General features: G+C 60.5%; 1 protein-coding gene and 1 non-coding gene across 2 annotated transcripts; both read right to left on the reverse strand.

Annotated features, from left to right (window-relative positions):
• Positions 1 to 29: 29 nt before the first annotated feature.
• Positions 30 to 4,647, reverse strand: MADCAM1 (mucosal vascular addressin cell adhesion molecule 1). Its single transcript, XM_022565695.2, has 5 exons — positions 4,477 to 4,647; positions 4,097 to 4,369; positions 3,417 to 3,737; positions 1,019 to 1,474; positions 30 to 139 (listed from the first exon to the last, which is right to left on the reverse strand). Exons 1-5 carry the CDS (start codon positions 4,535 to 4,537, stop codon positions 30 to 32), a joined length of 1,221 nt encoding a protein of 406 aa, XP_022421403.1. The 5' UTR covers positions 4,538 to 4,647.
• Positions 4,648 to 8,038: 3,391 nt separating this feature from the next.
• Positions 8,039 to 8,111, reverse strand: TRNAV-UAC (transfer RNA valine (anticodon UAC)). Its single transcript has one exon. It is a non-coding gene; the product is annotated as a tRNA-Val (tRNA).
• Positions 8,112 to 16,271: the final 8,160 nt, after the last annotated feature.

Raw genomic sequence — 16,271 nt, forward strand, 5'->3', positions numbered from 1 at the left:
GTGTGGTCCAGGCGGGGCAGGGGCCCAGGTCATCTGGTGGGCCGGCAGCGTTTCCACAGGCGGTAGGTCAGGAACACCAGGAGAAGCAGCCCCAGAACCAAGCTGCCCGTCCACAGGTATGCAGACGTTAGCGGGGAGCCTGGAGAGAGAGGCATACGGTGTCTTGCACCTCTCTGCAGGTTTGGGGAGCAGCCCAGCAGAGTCGGCTAAGGGCTCCCGGATTGACCGAGTTCCCTGAAATTTTACAAAGGACCTCACGGTTTAAAACGCCTTCTGAAATGTATAAAAATCACTGGACTATCCAGCTATTTTTAGAGTGAGTCTTTTGAAAGGTACATAGGACCTTGTAGTTAGAAGTGAGCTGTCCAGTGAGGGACCACTCACCACAGCTGCATTTGAAATGTGATCAGTCTGAGTGGACAGCGCTGTCTTTGTAAAACACACATTGCATACTGAAGGCTTAGTTTGGAAAAAAAAATCTCATTCATGCTTCTTTATAGATTACATGTTGAAATGATAACGTTTGAGATATATTGGTTTCGATATATATTATCGATATATAAATATATATATATATTTCGAAATATATTGTCAAACTTATTTTTACCTTTTTATTCCTGAATGTGGCTACCAGAAAAACGGAAATTACCAAAGTGGCTGTATTCTACTTTTGTTTTCTTTTTTGGCCACGCCACACAGATCTTAGTTTCCAGACCAGGGATCAAACCTGCGCCCCCTGCAGTGGAAGCACGGAGTCTTAACTGCTGGACCGCCAGGGAATTCCCTTCTATTTCTGTTTCTATTCCACAGGCTGTCTTAGTCCATAGAGTGCTGTGACATCTACACAGTCCCTGAAACTTAGTTGTCGCCATGCAGGCAGTTGTGATCTTATAGGGCCACGGAAGTCCCCTGGACAGCTGGGGACACAGGCTGGCAGGGCCCCCCTTGTCTAAGGCCAGACTCAAGGCTCCCCTCCCTCTCAGGCTCCCCCAGTGCCCGCCCCAGCCCCTGAACTCACAGATTTCTGAGGCCACGTACAGGTTGGCCGTCTGGCCCCCTGGGTCCAGGCAACACTGGAACCAGCCCTCACCGTGGCATCTGGCCCACAGCATGCTCCCACCGCTCAGCCAAGCCTGGGCCCCCACCTCCTGCGTCTCGTAGGCCGCCAGCCCGCCAGGGGCCCGGGTCCAGCGCACGGCCACGCCTGGGCCGCAGACCACCTCACACAGCAGCTCCAAGCTCCCTGCTGCTGACAACTGGTGGATCTCCGGGCGGCAGGGCCTGGTGGAGCTGTTCCGGGGCACGGGGCCAGGACTCCTGGGGCTGCGGGTGGAGGCCTGCTCTGGGGTGGCCTCGGGGGAGGTGGTGATGGGGGGCTTCAGGGATGTCGTGACGGGGGGCTCCGGGGACTCTGTGGTGCTGGGCTCTGGGGGGGTCATGACGGGGGGCTCCAGGGAGGTCAGGCCCTGCAGGACTGGAAAACACGGCAGCCATCTGTTCTTGCTGCTGCCCAGCCCCTTCTCCTCCCTCCCTCTCTCCACCCGGACCACATGGTTGGACCAGAACCACTCCAAGCCCCGTCCATTCACTTGGGTGAATCGCAGGGTATCCCAGTGGGCAGGAGCCGTCTCGGGGTCTGTCATGCCCCCCACACCCCCAGCGAGCATCCAAATCTCTGTGTCTCACTTTCCTCAACTGGAAAGCAGGGTGAGAGGCCCCCACCCCAGGGGCTGGCTGTGCAGAGTGACACGGGTGTTGGATCTTATTATTATGGGGCTGAGGGGTGGGGAGAGGGAAGGGGGTGCCCCGCCCCCTTGCGGTGCAGATGAGAGACTGAGGTCCCGAGAGGGGATCTGTCCGTTCTGCTGTGTGACGGCTCTCAAATCCGGAGGACTCTGTGCACACCCTCCCAGCACACCCCTGCCTCCCCGCCACACCCCTGCTTCCACTTGAGCCAAACCTTTCCCGGCCCCCAGGCCCCAGCCATTAACATGAGTATCGGGGTGCCCTCTCAGAGAACGAATCTGTGCTTCCTTAGTGAGAGGCTGCCAGAAGCTTGGTGATGCGGTCAGGGCCTGTCCCAGATGAGACTAACTAATAACATCTGACATGAACTGAGCACCTACTGTGTGCTAGGCCCCACGTTAAATGTTGCCATTCGTTAGTTCATTCAGCAAGCATTTCTTGTGCACCTACTATGCGCCAGGCTCCGTGATAACAGTTATTGATTAATTCATTCAGGATGTATCTATTGGACACCTACTGTGCGCTGAGCACTGTTTTAGCCACTAGGGGGACAGCCATGAACGAGAGTGACACATTCCTATCTCGATGAAACCAATGGCAGGGGAGACAGATAATGGGGAAAAAAATAAAGAGAGCACACAGGAGTCAGATGTTGATAAAAGGTGTCAACAAACATTCAACAGGAGAAGAGAAAGGGCCTGAGTGTGTGTGTATGTGTGTGTGTGTGTGTGTGTGAGTGTGTGTGTGTGGTGGGGGTGGGAGTGGGGTTTGACCCCTTGGACAGAGAGGTCAGGGCAAGTCTCACTGGGAAGGAGACACGAGGGAGGCGAGGGAGATGTGGGGAAGAGCGTTCCCGGTGGAGGGCACAGCAGTGCAAAGGCCCTGGGGCAGGACTGCACCTAGGGTGTCGGAGGAACAGCAGACTGAGTGAGGGGGAGAGAGGAAGTGAGGCAGGGGGTGGCGGTGGGGGACGGGGCAAGCAGGTCAGGCTCTGTAGGGCTCCGTGGGCACGAGGAGCTTGGGTTTTCACCCAAAGGGAGGTGGGAGCCCTGGAGGGCTGTGGGCAGAGGAAGGGCAGCACCTCATGGGACCTGGCTCAGGGTAGGTGCTCAGCGAATCTGCTGAATGAATGAACGAGTGAGAAGTAGCCCCTGGCTGCCACGAAGGGACAGACTAAAGATCGAATGCCCGGACTTCCCTGGTGGCGCAGAAGTTAAGAATCCACCTGCCAACGCAGGGAACAGGGGCTCGAGCCCTGGCCGGGGAGGATCCCACATGCTGCAGAGCAACTAAGCCCGTGCGCCACAACTACTGAGCCCGCGCGCCTAGAGCCCTTGCTCCTCAAGAAGAGAAGCCACCGCAATGAGAAGCCTGCGCACCACAACGGGAGTAGCCCCCGCTCGCTGCAACCAAAGAAAGCCCGCGCACAGCAACAAAGACCCAACACAGCCAAAAATAATTAAATAATTAATTTAAAAATAAAATAAAATAAAGATCGAATGCAATTTTTCCTTGGCTGTGGTACTGTGACCTGCCCAGGTGGCGACACAGCAGGGGAGGGGCTTAACCAGGATTCCATAAGAGCCGCTGGGCACCACTCATCAAGGCTCACAGGCGCTGGGTGGTGTGACCTCACCCACTTCCTGGGGGACACTGAGGCACAGGCTCACCTGGAATGGGCTGGCGGCGGCTCAGCTCCAAGCCGGGCAGCCTCATGGTCGCCTGGCAGTGGAGGGAGGGTGGGGTGGGTGTCCCCAAGGTGGGCAGCAGCCAGCGCTGTGTCACTTGGAACAGTGGGTCCTCGCCTTCCTGGGGCTCCTCCGTCACATCCCGGAGGGCCTCCACCCCCTCCAGTTCCTGATCTCCCAGGAGCAGGGACATGGAGAGGGTGTCAGGGCCAGCAGGCGTGACGTTGTGGGCTGTGCAGGACACCTCCTGGTCCGGCCCAGCCACCAGGGCCTCTGGGGCCACAGTCAGTTGGTCCGGGAAGGCTGTGGAGGGAGTGGAGGAAGGGGGTGGGCAGAACTCCGAGGGTCAGGGCTGGGCTCTGAGGAGGGGGCGTGGGGACCGCTGGTGCCCGGGGACAGGGAAGACCCAGTGCCCCACCCGCAGAAAGGGCAAGGGGGTCAGGTACAGGAGGTTTGGGGGTGGATTGGGGGAGAGGGGATGCGGGGAGGAGGGAGCGGACTGCAGATCGACTCAGGAGGACCTGCGAGGCCAGCTTTGAGCTGGGGCGGGCTGGGCAATCCGGGAAGCCTCCCAGGCAGAGGTGGCACAAGGATAGAGGGAAAGCAGGGCCGCTGGCTGGGCCCCCACGTGTGCCACGACGGCGGGAGGGGCGGGGGCTCACCGAACACCAGGAGCCGCACGTTGTGCTGGAAGGCGACGTCCCCGCAGGAGCCCACGCACACGCGGGGCCCCGCAGCCGACAGCGAGGCGTTGAGCACGGAGAGAACGCTGCTACCCGCGCCCGACTGCACGGCGCCCAGGCTGGTGTCCAGGCCCCGCCACTGCACCGAGGCCGCCCTGCCGTCCTCGCAGGCCAGGCGGCAGGTGAACTGTAGCGACTCGCCCACGGCCACCGCCACCTCGGGCTCGGGGGGCTCCACCTCCAGCGGCCCACCTGCGGGCGACGGCGCTCTCAGCCCCGCCCCGCGCCCCCAGCCCCCTCCTCCGAGCCCCTCCTCTCTCCCAACCCCTTCCCGGCTCGGAGACCCCTGCCCCGCTCACCGCGGCCCAGCTGCAGCAGCCCCAGAAAGAGGGGAAGCAGGAGGGCGAGGCCCTGCTCCATGCTCGGTCCCCGGCTCTGTCCCCTGCCCGCGGAGGAGGCGGCTTAAATACTGGCGCCCCGGGCTCCTTCTCCCCCCGCCCCCGGCCCCGCGACCCCGCTTCCCCTCCCCCTCCTCCAGCTGCTCCCCGGGGGTTTCCCGAGGGGGTTTCCCACCCTGACCCCCGACCCTGGAGGCGACAGAGAGGCAGGGACTGGGGGCCAGAGATGGGGGCGGAGGAGGCCGAGGTCAGAACCCGCGGGCGAAGGGTCTGGGCCGATTCCAGGTTTCACTTTTAGAGACTGAAGATCGGAAGATGGAGGTGGGAGAGGGCTGACAGTCGAGGTTAATTGAGTGGAAATCGGAGCCAGGCCCAGGGCTGGCGCCGGGCTCGCCCAGTCGCGAGAGTCTCAGCCCTCGCTGCCCGGAGCGGCCGCGCGGGGGCGGTGGGGAGCAGCCTCCCCCGATAGCTTGGGCGGCCGCGCAGCAGGTCTCCTGCGGTGGACCGCCCCGAGCAATCCGCTTGGAAGTTGGGTCCCGTCAGGGGTGAGGATGCTGTAGGGTGTGGAGCCGAGGCCCACCCACCTCTGAGCTTGTCTCCCGTCCGCCAAACGGGCAGGCGTGATGGGAGCCTGGGACACCGGACATGGGGCCTCAGTGCTCTGTTCCACACAGCGACTTGGGTCTGGGCTCCCCACGAGAAGCCTGGGGGAGGGGACCCACAGCGGGCATCGGCGAGGCCTGAGAACCTCATCTTCCCAACGCTGGAATCCATCCACTCTTTACTCTGGGCCCCTCAGCCTGGCTCCAGTTTCCTTCACAGCCGTTCACCACCCAGCACCCAGAGTGGACTTAGAAACACCCTCTCAGCACGTGGACACCCCACGGCTTCCCCTGGCAGAGGGAAAAATCCCAACTCCTGGCCGTGGCTGGAGCCTATGAGACTGAGCAGCCTCCGGACCAGGCAGCCTCAGGACCTTAGCATGAGCCTCCCCTGCTCCGTCTCTGCCCAGATGCTGCCTCCTGAGTGGGAAGCTCCCCAGCCAGTTTCCCCCCAACCTGACTTCCTCGCAGTCCTTAACGAGGTCAAGTGGCTGATGTCACATCCCCCTTGTACTGGGAATGGGGGGACCTCGTCCGCTGTGACCCCAGACCCCGTGTGCAGCGGGCATGCAGGAGGAAAAGGATGGAGATTCCTGGTTGTCCCCCCACCCCCCCCGACACTGCCTCAGTTTCCCTGACTTCAGTGTAAAAGAGGAGTCGCCAGGCCATGGTGTTTCTAAGCACCACCAGCCCTGCCCGTCTTGTCTTCTCAACATCTTAATTGTCAGAGGTAGAAACTGGGGCCTAAGAGCAGGGGCCGGTGGGCAGGGGAGGGGAGCTGAGTGGGGGCTGGGGTGCCGCTGGGGGCAGGGGAGGGGAGCGGAGACTCAGGGGGCCCCAAGTGTGCGAACCCAGCGTCTAACTTCCTTGGTCCCATCCCCCTCCTACCTCGGTGCCGGGAAAGGCCGCACAGGAAGGCAGCTCCAAGGTGCCGCCCCTCCCCAGGCCGGAGGTGTGGGCCCTTCTCGGGAAGCTGGGCCCTTAACCCGGGTGGGGGGCAGCAGGCCTGGTGAATGGGTCTCTTCCCAGGCCCTGACCCGGCTTCCTGGCACCCTGGCAGCCGAGGCCCTTGCAGGGTGTGGACTTGCCCCTCCCCCGCCATCTCTGGCCCCTCCAGCTCCAAGCCTCTGCTTGCGTGAACGAGGAGGGTTAATGACACCCGCGGCTTAAAAGGACAGTGCTAAGGGGAACACGATGACCGCAGCATCAGCAGAGGCCACCCCAAGGAAGGGACAGGTGGGCTCACAGAGGAAGAAGATTCCGGGCAGAGGTGGAAGAAGAAAAGGGGGGTGCGGAGACAGAGAGAGACAGAGGAAGGGGTGGGGGGAGAAGAGAGGGATGGGGCAGGTGACTGGAGGGGGTCTGGATGGACCCCAGGAGGGGCAGGGCCAGCACCAGCAGGGTAGGGGGGGCGGGGGGGACTGAACTGCACTTCCCACCTGCCCCAGGGACGTCTGCTCTTGTTCCTAGGTGACTGAGCCCACGGGAGCCGCCTGGGTGGGGGCTGAGGTCCTGGCTGTATCCCCCCAGCCTGGGCTTCCTGCTCTTGGTCCCCGCTTCCCAGCATCGGTCCCCCACCCCACCGGGAGGAAGTCCTCAGTGGCCTGTGTAGGAAGCCTCCTTCCCATGGAGGTCCCGGCCGCCACCCAAGCCCAACATCCTGGCCTCCTCCCCACCTTCCCAGGATGGCATCGGGGCTCTGCAGGGCACTCGGGGCCAAGGAGGGTGTCCAGAGAGGCCAGAGCCCCAGCCTTGGGAGATTCCCGTTCCCCCAGGACCCCTGCACCGCGGCTGGCCAGCTCCCCTCGCTAACATCACTGGTCACTTGGGGGCCTCACGGATTTTCTTTGGGGTGAGCTGGAGCCCTGAGGGCAGGGCTGGGTCATTTGGGGCCCCTGTCAGGTGCCCCACCCAGCTCTGGCGTTGAAGCACCCCAGACTTTAGCCTGAGCCCCCTCACTGGGTGGCTCCCTGCCTCGGTGGTCTCAGGGAGGCTGGGGGAGGAGACAGAGGCTCCTCAGTGAGGGGTCGCCTGTTACACAGCCAGCTCTAGGGCTGGACAGGAGCTGTTCCAGCAGGCCTTCGACGTCCCTGCTGGCCCCTGAAGTCCCCTGGCCGAGCTGGGCTGAGGGGGTGAGGATGGCTGACTGGTGGACGACTTGGGAGCCTCGGGGCGCCCTGCCTGTAGAGGGGGAGGGGTTGGGCTGGGGTCACCGTCAGCGCCCAGAGCAGACCCCTCAGGACAGGCCCAGACTGACTTTAGCAGGTGTGGGCAGACCAGGGTGGAGCTCAGATCAGAGGTCTGCTCGCCCAACACCCACCCACCTGTCCCTCTGGCCACTTGTCGGCCAGCTGTCCACCCACCCATGTATCCATCCACCCCCAGCTGAACACCCTCCCCCCTCTACACCACCCCACGCATCCACTTTGGCAGTCCTGGTGTGGGGACCAGCTCTGTCTGAGGAGGAAGCCGACTCAGTGCTGTGATGGCGGTATGGGTGTTCCCTGAGGAGCGGAAGGGCCACCCCCAGAGCAGAAGTGCTGCAGTGAATGCAAAGAGTTGACGAAGAACTGCCGTGGGTCACTAGGGCCAGCGCTGGGCCAGCTGTGTGAAATTCCAACCTTGCCGTAGGCCAGCTGGCTGCGGCCCAGCTGATCCATCCCAGGGCCCGGCTGGGGAGGTGACAAGGTTGGGGCACAGGACAAACTCAGGCCTGGGCAGAGCTGCCAGCCAGGCAGGGCTACTCACCACCTGAAATGTAATTTTTAATTTAAATACCAACCTAAAAACAGACGTTTGATCCACTTATTGGAAAACTTTTAAGTGCGTTTGGGACAATTTGGGTTTATGAATCTCCTTTTTCATCTACGATTTTATTTTTTATTGTTTTGGGCTGTGCCGCGGGGCTTGCGGGATCTTAGTTCCCTGACCAGGGATCGAACCTGTGCCCCCTGCGGTGTAAGCGCAGAGTCCTAACTACTGGACCGCCAGGGAAGTCCCTCATCTACAGTTTTAGGAAATCTTATATACAGATGAAATACTTCCAATGAAAATTAAGCAGAAAATACAGGTAAGGGTAAAATACACCCTGGACTTAGAGAATTTAGTATGAGTGCGGAATGTAAAAATCTCAGTATTTATTGAGTATTTCACGTTGAAATGATAATATTTTGGATATACCCGGTTAAATAAAGCATTTTTTAAAATAATTTATTTACTTTTTGGCTGTGTTGGCTCTTCATTGCTGCGTGCGAGCTTTCTCTAGTTGCGGCAAGCCAGGGGTGGGTGGCGGTGCCTACTGTTTGTCGCGGTGCGCGGGCTTCTCATTGCGGTGGCTTCTCTTCGTTGCGGAGCACGAGCTCTAGGCGCACAGGATTCAGGAGTTGTGGTATGTGGGCTCAGTAGCTGTGGCTCATGGGCTCTAGAGCACAGGCTCACTAGTTGTGGTGCACGGGCTTAGTTGCTCCATGGCATGTGGGATCTTCTTGGACCAGGGCTTGAACCCGTGTCCCCTGCATTGGCAGGTTGATTCTTAACCACTGTGGCACAGGGAAGTCCTTTTTTTTTTTTTAATTTATTGATTTTTGGCTGCGTTGGGTCTTCGTTGCTGCGCGCGGGCTTTCTCTAGTTGCCGTGAGCGGGGACTACTCTTCGTTGCGGTGCGCAGGCTTCTCATTGACGTGGCTTCTCTTGTTGTGGAGCACGGGATCTAAGGTCGTGGGCTTCAGTAGTTGTGGCACGTGGGCTCAGTAGTTGCGGCTCGCGGGCTCTAGAGCGCAGGCTCAGTAGCTGTGGCACACAGGCTTAGCTGCTCTGCGGCATGTGGGATCTTCCCCAACCAGGGTTCGAACCTGTGTCCCCTGCATTGGCAGGTGGATTCTTAACCACTGCGCCACCAGGGAAGCCCTAAAGCACCTTTTAAAAACTGATTTTCTGTTTACTGATGGCACCAGTTTCTCTTTCCGGTTTTTCTGTGTGGCCATTGGGACTCTCTCCAGTGTTGGCGGGGGGGGGGGGGGCTTGCATTGGCTTTGTGTCTGTGAGCACAGAATGGAAATGTTGGGGTCCTCCACCGGACCCCAGGCTGAGCCCTGGGACCCCTACTGTGCTGAGGGGTTAGGACAGTGGTTGTCACACTGTGGAGGCTCCCCGCATTGAGAGGCTGGGGCCAGGGAGCCACTCCACCCTCCACAGTGCCTGGAGAACCATTGCGCCCCAGTGCCAGCGGTGCTGGGAACCTCAGAGGTTGGGAAACCCTGGGTGGCAGGCTGCTGGTGGACGACTTGGGAGCCTCGGGGCGCCCTGCCTGGAGAGGGGGAGGGGTTGGGCTGGGGTCACCGTCGGCGCCCAGAGCAGACCCCTCAGGAAAGTTCTCTGCCCAAGGGGACTGTTTCAAGCGCAGGGTCTGTACCTGTGACATGAGTGGGACCAGGAGGATCCGAGCCTTGCAGCAAGGTCTGGGTAATGGGGGGGGGTGCAAGTTCAGAGCCCAGTCAAGGTGGGGTTGGGGGTGGTTCTGCAGGGAGGGTGGGAAACTGGGGTGGCAGGGCTGCGCCCGGGTGTCTGGGGCAGGGCTCTGTGGGTGCTGGGTAGGGAATGGGGCCAAGGTCCAACATCCAAGGTTGAGACTGATCCAGGTAAGCTGGGTGCCCAGCAGGGTGAGGGTCAGGGTGGGGGCTGAGATCAAGGTCCTGCTGGGGCCGGGGGTCAGGGTCCTGCCGGGGGTGAGGGTCAGGGGTCGGGGCTGAGGGTCAGGGATCGGGGCTGAGGGTGAGGGTCCTTCCGGAGCTGAGGATCAGAGTCCTGCCGGGGACGAAGGTTACGGGTCGGGGCTGAAGGTCAGGGTCGGGCCGGGGTTGAGGGTCAGTGTCGGGCCGGACTGGTGCACCCACCGCGCCGCCGTCCTTGATGACGAGCTCCTCGGCCAGCAGGCCGCGGCGGTTCAGCTCGGCTCGGCCCCGGGAGGCGCCGCATCCTGCAGCCACTAAGGCAGGAGCGCCCAGGTCCCGACTCCCGCCACCCGCGCGTACCGGCGTCTTCTGCGGCCGCCACGCGCTGCCGGACTACAAGTCCGGGCATGCCCCGGGCGCCAGGGTGGCGGTCCGGGGCGCGTTTCCCACAAGGCCGCGCGCAGTGCAGGGGCTCTCTAGCCCCGACTGGCCAACGAGGTGGCGCGGCCCTCGGGCCCGACTTGGCGGCTGGGGGGGCGGTGTCCGTCTGCGCGTAAATTAGGGCGAATGACAGCGGCGTTGTGCCTCTTAAAGGTCCCGCCCCCTGCTGCGCTGGCATCGCCCGGGACCTGGCCGGGGAGGTACGGGACGGAAGCCCCTGAGGCGGTTTGGGGTGGGTTCGGGGAAGCGGCGAGGCCGGGGGTCCTCCACCCCGAACCGGAAGGCGCCGGCCCCGAGGAACGCACAGAGGAGCGTGGCCGGGCCTGGAGCCGCCCCTGCACCGCCGCGGCTGGGCCGTGGCGTCGGGGCTGCGGGGGCGTCTCAGCGTCTGGGGTGGGGTCGTGACGAGGGTCGTGTGTTGTGATGGAGTCCGTGCCAGGCGGCCGGAGTCCTGTTGCCCGGCCCAGGGTCACGGTGCTGGGGCCCTGAGTGTGTTCTCTAGCGCTGGGAGGATGACCATGCTCATGCTGAGGGTGGTTTTGTCTCAAGGGCCCTGATGAGGGTCACTAATTAAGACACAAATAGTTATTGAGCGCCCACCAGTTGCCAAATACTGTTCTCGGTGCCCGGGTGACAGCAGAGAGCAAAGTGGGCCGACCCTGCCCCGAGGGGCTTCCATTCTTATGGAGGCGGGGCGGGGGCGGGAGCCAGGAGGTGTAAACATTAAGTATAATAAACAGGCGCAGTGTGCCTATAAATGTTGGACAGCTGGCACTTTAGGGCAAAAAGTCCTGCTCTGTAGCTTTTTTCATGCTAATTCCTGGGTGTAAATACTCCCACCGTGGCTGATGGGAGCTGCCAGCATGACATCAACTTGCTAAGTCAGCTCTCATGAGCTCCAGCCCATCACTGTGCTGGGGACAAATGCTACACTATATTAGTGGGTGATAAATGCTGTGGGAAAAAGAAAAAGATGGAAGGGGGATTGGCAGTGTGGACATGGGGCAAGTTGTAGGATGAAGTTGGGTGGGCAGATGCGGAGGTTTGAGCAAAGACTTGGGGGAAGTGAAGAGAATTAGGAAGCATCTGTGTGGGAAGGAGTGTACCAGGTAGAAGGTACAGTGAGCAAAGGCCCTGCAGCTGGGAGGCCAGAGGGGCGGCCCTGGAGGGATGGATAAAGCCAGACAGGGGAGAGAGGACCTGGTCGTGGTCGGGTAGGACTTGGTGGGCTCCAGGAAAGCCTGCTGAGGCGCTCTCCAGCGCCCCCCCCCCATCCGAGCTCTCCCTTCGTCTGGACCTCATGTGCTCATCCTCATAATGGGGACTCGGGCGGGCATGCAGCGGGGTACCCAGCAGAACAGGAGAGCTGCTCCCTCCCTGCTTGGCTTGGTCCCACGTGGAGAGCCGATGCCGGCTCTTTCCCGGATGGAGGCAGGGGGGAAGCTGGCAGGTTCTCTGAGTCCTGATCCCTGGAAGAACAAGTCTTCCTTGTTAGCACCCCCACCCCCGGAACAAAGGGGCCGGCGGCCACCGAGGCGCGTGAGTCTGAGTCAGGCCCGGATAAGGGACAATTGCGAGGGCCCTGGGAGGTGGGAAGGGACAGATCTCAGGCCAGGAGGGCAGGGGGAAAGCTGGCACTGCATGGGGTGGTGTCCCCGCAAACACCTGGCCTGTGGCCCCCCCCCATGCCAGGGACAGAACAGCAGGCCATCCAGTAACCCAGCTTCCTGGGGTGCAAAGTCACTTTTAGCTCCCGGATGGTTTTAGAGACAGGTGGGAGACCTCGGCTCAGCGCAGCAGTGTCAACAACCCCTCACTCCTTTCTTTTAAGGGTATTTGTGAGCCTGCTTTAGACTGGTGATGTGCTGGACCCCAGGACAGGACACGCACAGCCTCCGCCTCTTCCTCTGCGCGTGTGTGTCAGGAGGGAGCAGGGCAGAATCGGACAGTAAACAACTAAGGAAAGCAACTGGAGCCCTCTTCTCAGTTGAGGTCAACTTCCTTCAGGAGACTCAGGTCAAAGCCATTCTTGACACCTCCCTTTCTCTTAATACTGACCACTGCTTCAAGCCCTCCAGGGCTCCCAGCTTCCTCGGGGTAAAAGCCAAGGTGCCTCTGAACCCACAGGGCCCATAGATAACCAACAACCCACCCTGTCATCTGGCTGACCAGGTGTCTCTGTGCATGTCCCACGGAGTCCCAAGCCCACAATCCCAAGACTGAACTCATGGTCTTGTAAACGCTGCCCTTCCTGCCTCTGCTACCTCCCAGGTACCTGCAGCTCCATTCTTTGAGGTGAGCAGACCAAATCCTGGAGGCTCGTGGCTCCCTCCCTGCCTACATCAAATCTGCCTGCAAACCCTGTTGGTTCTAGTTTTAAAGCAGACCCAGGGCTTCCCTGGTGGCACAGCGGTTAAGAATCTGCCTGCCAATGCAGGGGACACGGATTCGAGCCCTGGTCTGGGAAGATCCCACATGCTGTGGAGCACCTAAGCCCGTGCACCACAACTATTGAAGCCCGCGCGCATAGAGCCCGTGCTCTGCAACAAGAGAAGCCACCGCAATGAGAAGCCCGACCACCGCAACAAAGAGTAGCTCCCACTCGCTGCAACGAGGACCCAAGGCGGCCACACACACACACACACACACACACACAAAAGTAGACCCAGAACTCACCTGCTTCTCGCTCCCTCCTGCTCCATCCCAGCTAAGCTGGCCCCACAGTTCCTCGGCCCGCAATTCCCCACTATCCTCCCTGACAACCCCCATCCCTCCCCCGCATCTCCCCCACCCCACCCCTCCCAGACCCCCGCAGTCCCCTCCGCCCCGGCTCCCGGTGCCGCCCACGGCCTGTTCTCCCCGAAGCCGCCAGAGGGCGCCTGTGAGCAGCGAGCCCGCGTCCCTGCTCTGCCCGCCGCCCTGGGGGGGTCCCGCGTCCCTCCGGGTGAGAGCCGAGCTCTCCGCGCCCCCGGGTCCTGCACCACCCGACCCACCCCGTCCCCTCCTGCCCTCACCTCCTTCCTCTCCCCCTCGCTCATTCCGTTCCAACCGCCACGGGCCTCCCCGCGGTCCCTCCCACACGCCGGGCGCAATGCTGTCCCAGGGCCCTTGTTCCGGCGGTGCCCCTGCCAGGTGCGCCCTCTCCCCAGGTCTCCCCTGCTCTCTCCTCCAGTGACACCTGCTCAGTGAGGCTTCCCCAGCTGCACTCCCCACACCTCCGGCCCCTCCTTGCTATTTGCCGTTAACACCTGCAGACTTACTTGCCTGCCTCTCTCCATAAAAAGGGGAGGAAAGGAGTTTATGGGTTTTGTTCACCCCTGTTTCCCCAGTACCTGAAAGTGCCTGACGCACAGCTGAATCCTGGTTGAAGCAGTAACTGTGATAAGGGCTGAAACTGGTGGAGCGCCGGCTGTATCCAGGCATCGGCTCGGCTCTGCAGTCTTCCCCGGACACTGCCCGCACCTCGGCCTTGTGGCTGGGCCTGAGCCCTGCTCTCACGCCCAGCTAGGCTTCCTTCTACTAGTTCTGTGATTTGCCCTCTGCTGCCCCTGTGTCAGTTCGGATTAAAACACGGCTCTTTGCATCTGCTTTGAGCTAATTGGCATCTCAGCTCACCTGGTGGAGTGAAGATTTCTGGGCTGGAGTTGCAGAGACAAGTGAGCCAGTAGTGGGGGGGCCGGTGGGCTGGGGTTGCTGAGTTCAGGCGGGGAGGGGGCTGGGCCTGGAGGTCCCCAGAGCACCCTTCCCAGCTCAGGATGCTGGTCCAGTCTATCCCTCCCACACCGCAGTCCGTGTTAACCCCTGGTTCTTTCCTAGGGCACAGAGGGGAAATGGAATCTGAATGTAGGGTCTCATCTCTGGGGCTGTAACACAGAGAGGAAACAGTGGGGGCCGAATCCTGACTGGAACCAGTGTCTCTAGCTGTCTTCACTCCAGGGCTGGCTGATGGAGCCTGGGCTGGGGGCCCCAGGCATGGGGAGGGCTGGGGTCCTTCCTCTGCCTGCCCTGGGCCCCAGAGGCTGACCTCAGTGGGGTGTCCCTGGGCTCCTGCAAGTCTGGCCAGTGTGGGTCAATGGGAGGCACTAACAGGCAGAAGGAGAGGGAGGTGGGATATTTATCCCCCGTCTCCCTCCTCAGCGCCCACTTCTGTCCATGGCTCTGGAGTTTGTGAGCTTCTGGAAAGACGCACGTAGCTTGTCCAGTGTTGGGGCCCACAGGTGACTGAGGATGGAGCTGGCTGTGGGCTGACCTGCAGAACGTGCATCCCAGGGGGAGGGTGGGCAGGTAGAGTCCCAGAGGTTCCCACCCAAGGAGCAGGAAGCCGGCTGATGTGGCCACAGGGGTGTGGACCAGGGCTGAGTAGTAGGAGTCCGGGGCAGGTGGAAGTGGGGGTGAGACCGTGCGGGGCCTTGTGTGACAGGGAGGGCTTGGATTTTATCCTTAGGGCGACGGGAATCCAGAGGATTTCAGCACTTCCAGAAAGTTGAGCGGGAATTAGAACCCGGGAGAAGCCCTTGACCCTAAGCTTTGCTCTAAAACCCGAGTCAAGGGTCCTGTGCCTGTCGCTCTCCCTGCCGAGCGTCATCTCCCCTCCTGTGACCACAGAGGGGTCAGCATCAGTACCTCTTACGAGATGCTGGGTTAATTAAACACGATGATGCCGGCGCAGAAAGCGCCTCAGGTGCTGCTCAGCAAAGGGTCTTTTTCTGGCTTCACACAGACCGTGTTACCCCTGCCCGTCCTCCGTTCCCAATGTTGGGATTGGTTCACCTCATTGGTTTCTTGATCAGTCCAGCTGGAGCCTTATCAAATTTGTTGATCCTTTCAAAGAGCCAGCTTTTTTGGTAGGGGGCTTTGTGAATTCTTTCTACAGTTTTCTAGGTCATTGATTTTAAGATCTTCTTTTCCAATACACGTTTTATGACCTTTGACACAGACTATGACTTTTTGATTAAAAAGTTTAAAAATTACAGAATGCATGAAAAATACGTTGTGGAATGAATTGTATGGTATGTGAATTGTAACTCAATACAGCTGGTAACACATTGCAGTGCTAAAGGGGCTGACAACACAACAACAAACCAGGATGCCAGGAAGAGACAGGAATGTGAATTCTCTTCAGCCAGGTTTCCCCGAGCCCCGTCTTGGAGCCTGACACAGTGGTAGCCCTCGGTGCAGCCAAGGAAATAAACTCTGCATTAGGATGGAGTAAATCCCTGTTGGCTTCTGGAAGGCAGCGGCCTGTCCCGGAGGACCACTGCCGCCTCCTTGCCGTCCTAGCTTCTGCCCGGGGCCTCGGCACAGCCCTTCCCTATCCTGAAATGATGTTCCCTCACCTTCTCACCGCAGTGACCTCTCATCCTGCCCCTGCCCTGCTGTATGTTTGCAGGACATTTAACCTTCTAACATATGGTGTGCTCATTTATACATTTATTGCTTATTTCCTCTCTCCCCTCGCGAAAACATCAACTCCTCGTCTGCCTGTTTCCATCATGTCCCACCAACCCAAACAGAAACTAGTACACAGTAGGTGCCCAATAAGTCCTTCCTGGATGAAGGAAGGAGGGGAGGAAGCAGCTCCCAGAGTGGCGACCTTGGACAGTGCCTCAGTTTCCTTAGCTGTAGAAATGGGGCCAGGCCGCCCATGACCTCACCTGTCCCTCCTGCCACCAGGCTGTGGGTGTCCTGTTTGCAGCTCCGGCTCCCCAGGGCCTGCTCTGGCCTGGGCTGCCCAGCTCAGCTGGCTCCCGGGGGACTGGCTCTGCTGACACCGGATTCTTTCCTGGACCATCCAGCTACCTGGCCGACACTCGATCCTGGCCCCACTTCCAGGCCAGTGACCGCTGGCCAGCCTGCTCGGGCCAGGGCCCCAGACTCCCTGCCGACAGACAAGGGGCCGTCTGTGCCGTCTGGAGGGTGTGGTTGCCCGGGGCTCTGCGAACCCCGCAGAAGCCGCCAGGATCCGGGAAGGTGTCGGCACCTGTAGCCCAGAGCTGTGTGGCCAAGAAGCTGACACCAGGAGCCCCGGACCCGCCCCTAACTA

Source organism: Delphinapterus leucas, unplaced genomic scaffold (genome assembly GCF_059928025.1).
Source record: "Delphinapterus leucas isolate spDelLeu-1000000601 "Yukka" unplaced genomic scaffold, BTC_Dleu_Yukka2 spDelLeu_asBTCV2_sq25, whole genome shotgun sequence".
In the NCBI taxonomy this organism is placed as follows: domain Eukaryota; kingdom Metazoa; phylum Chordata; class Mammalia; order Artiodactyla; family Monodontidae; genus Delphinapterus; species Delphinapterus leucas.

Excerpts from the sequence above, each read along its gene's own strand:
- MADCAM1 (XM_022565695.2), bottom strand. The coding sequence starts at position 4,537 with ATGGAGCAGGGCCTCGCCCTCCTGCTTCCCCTCTTTCTGGGGCTGCTG. Across the intron at positions 4,370-4,476 it reads GCTGCTGCAGCTGGGCCGCG|GTGGGCCGCTGGAGGTGGAG; the intron begins GTGAGCGGGGCA and ends CGTCGCCCGCAG. Across the intron at positions 3,738-4,096 it reads CGTGCGGCTCCTGGTGTTCG|CCTTCCCGGACCAACTGACT; the intron begins GTGAGCCCCCGC and ends CTCCCTCCACAG.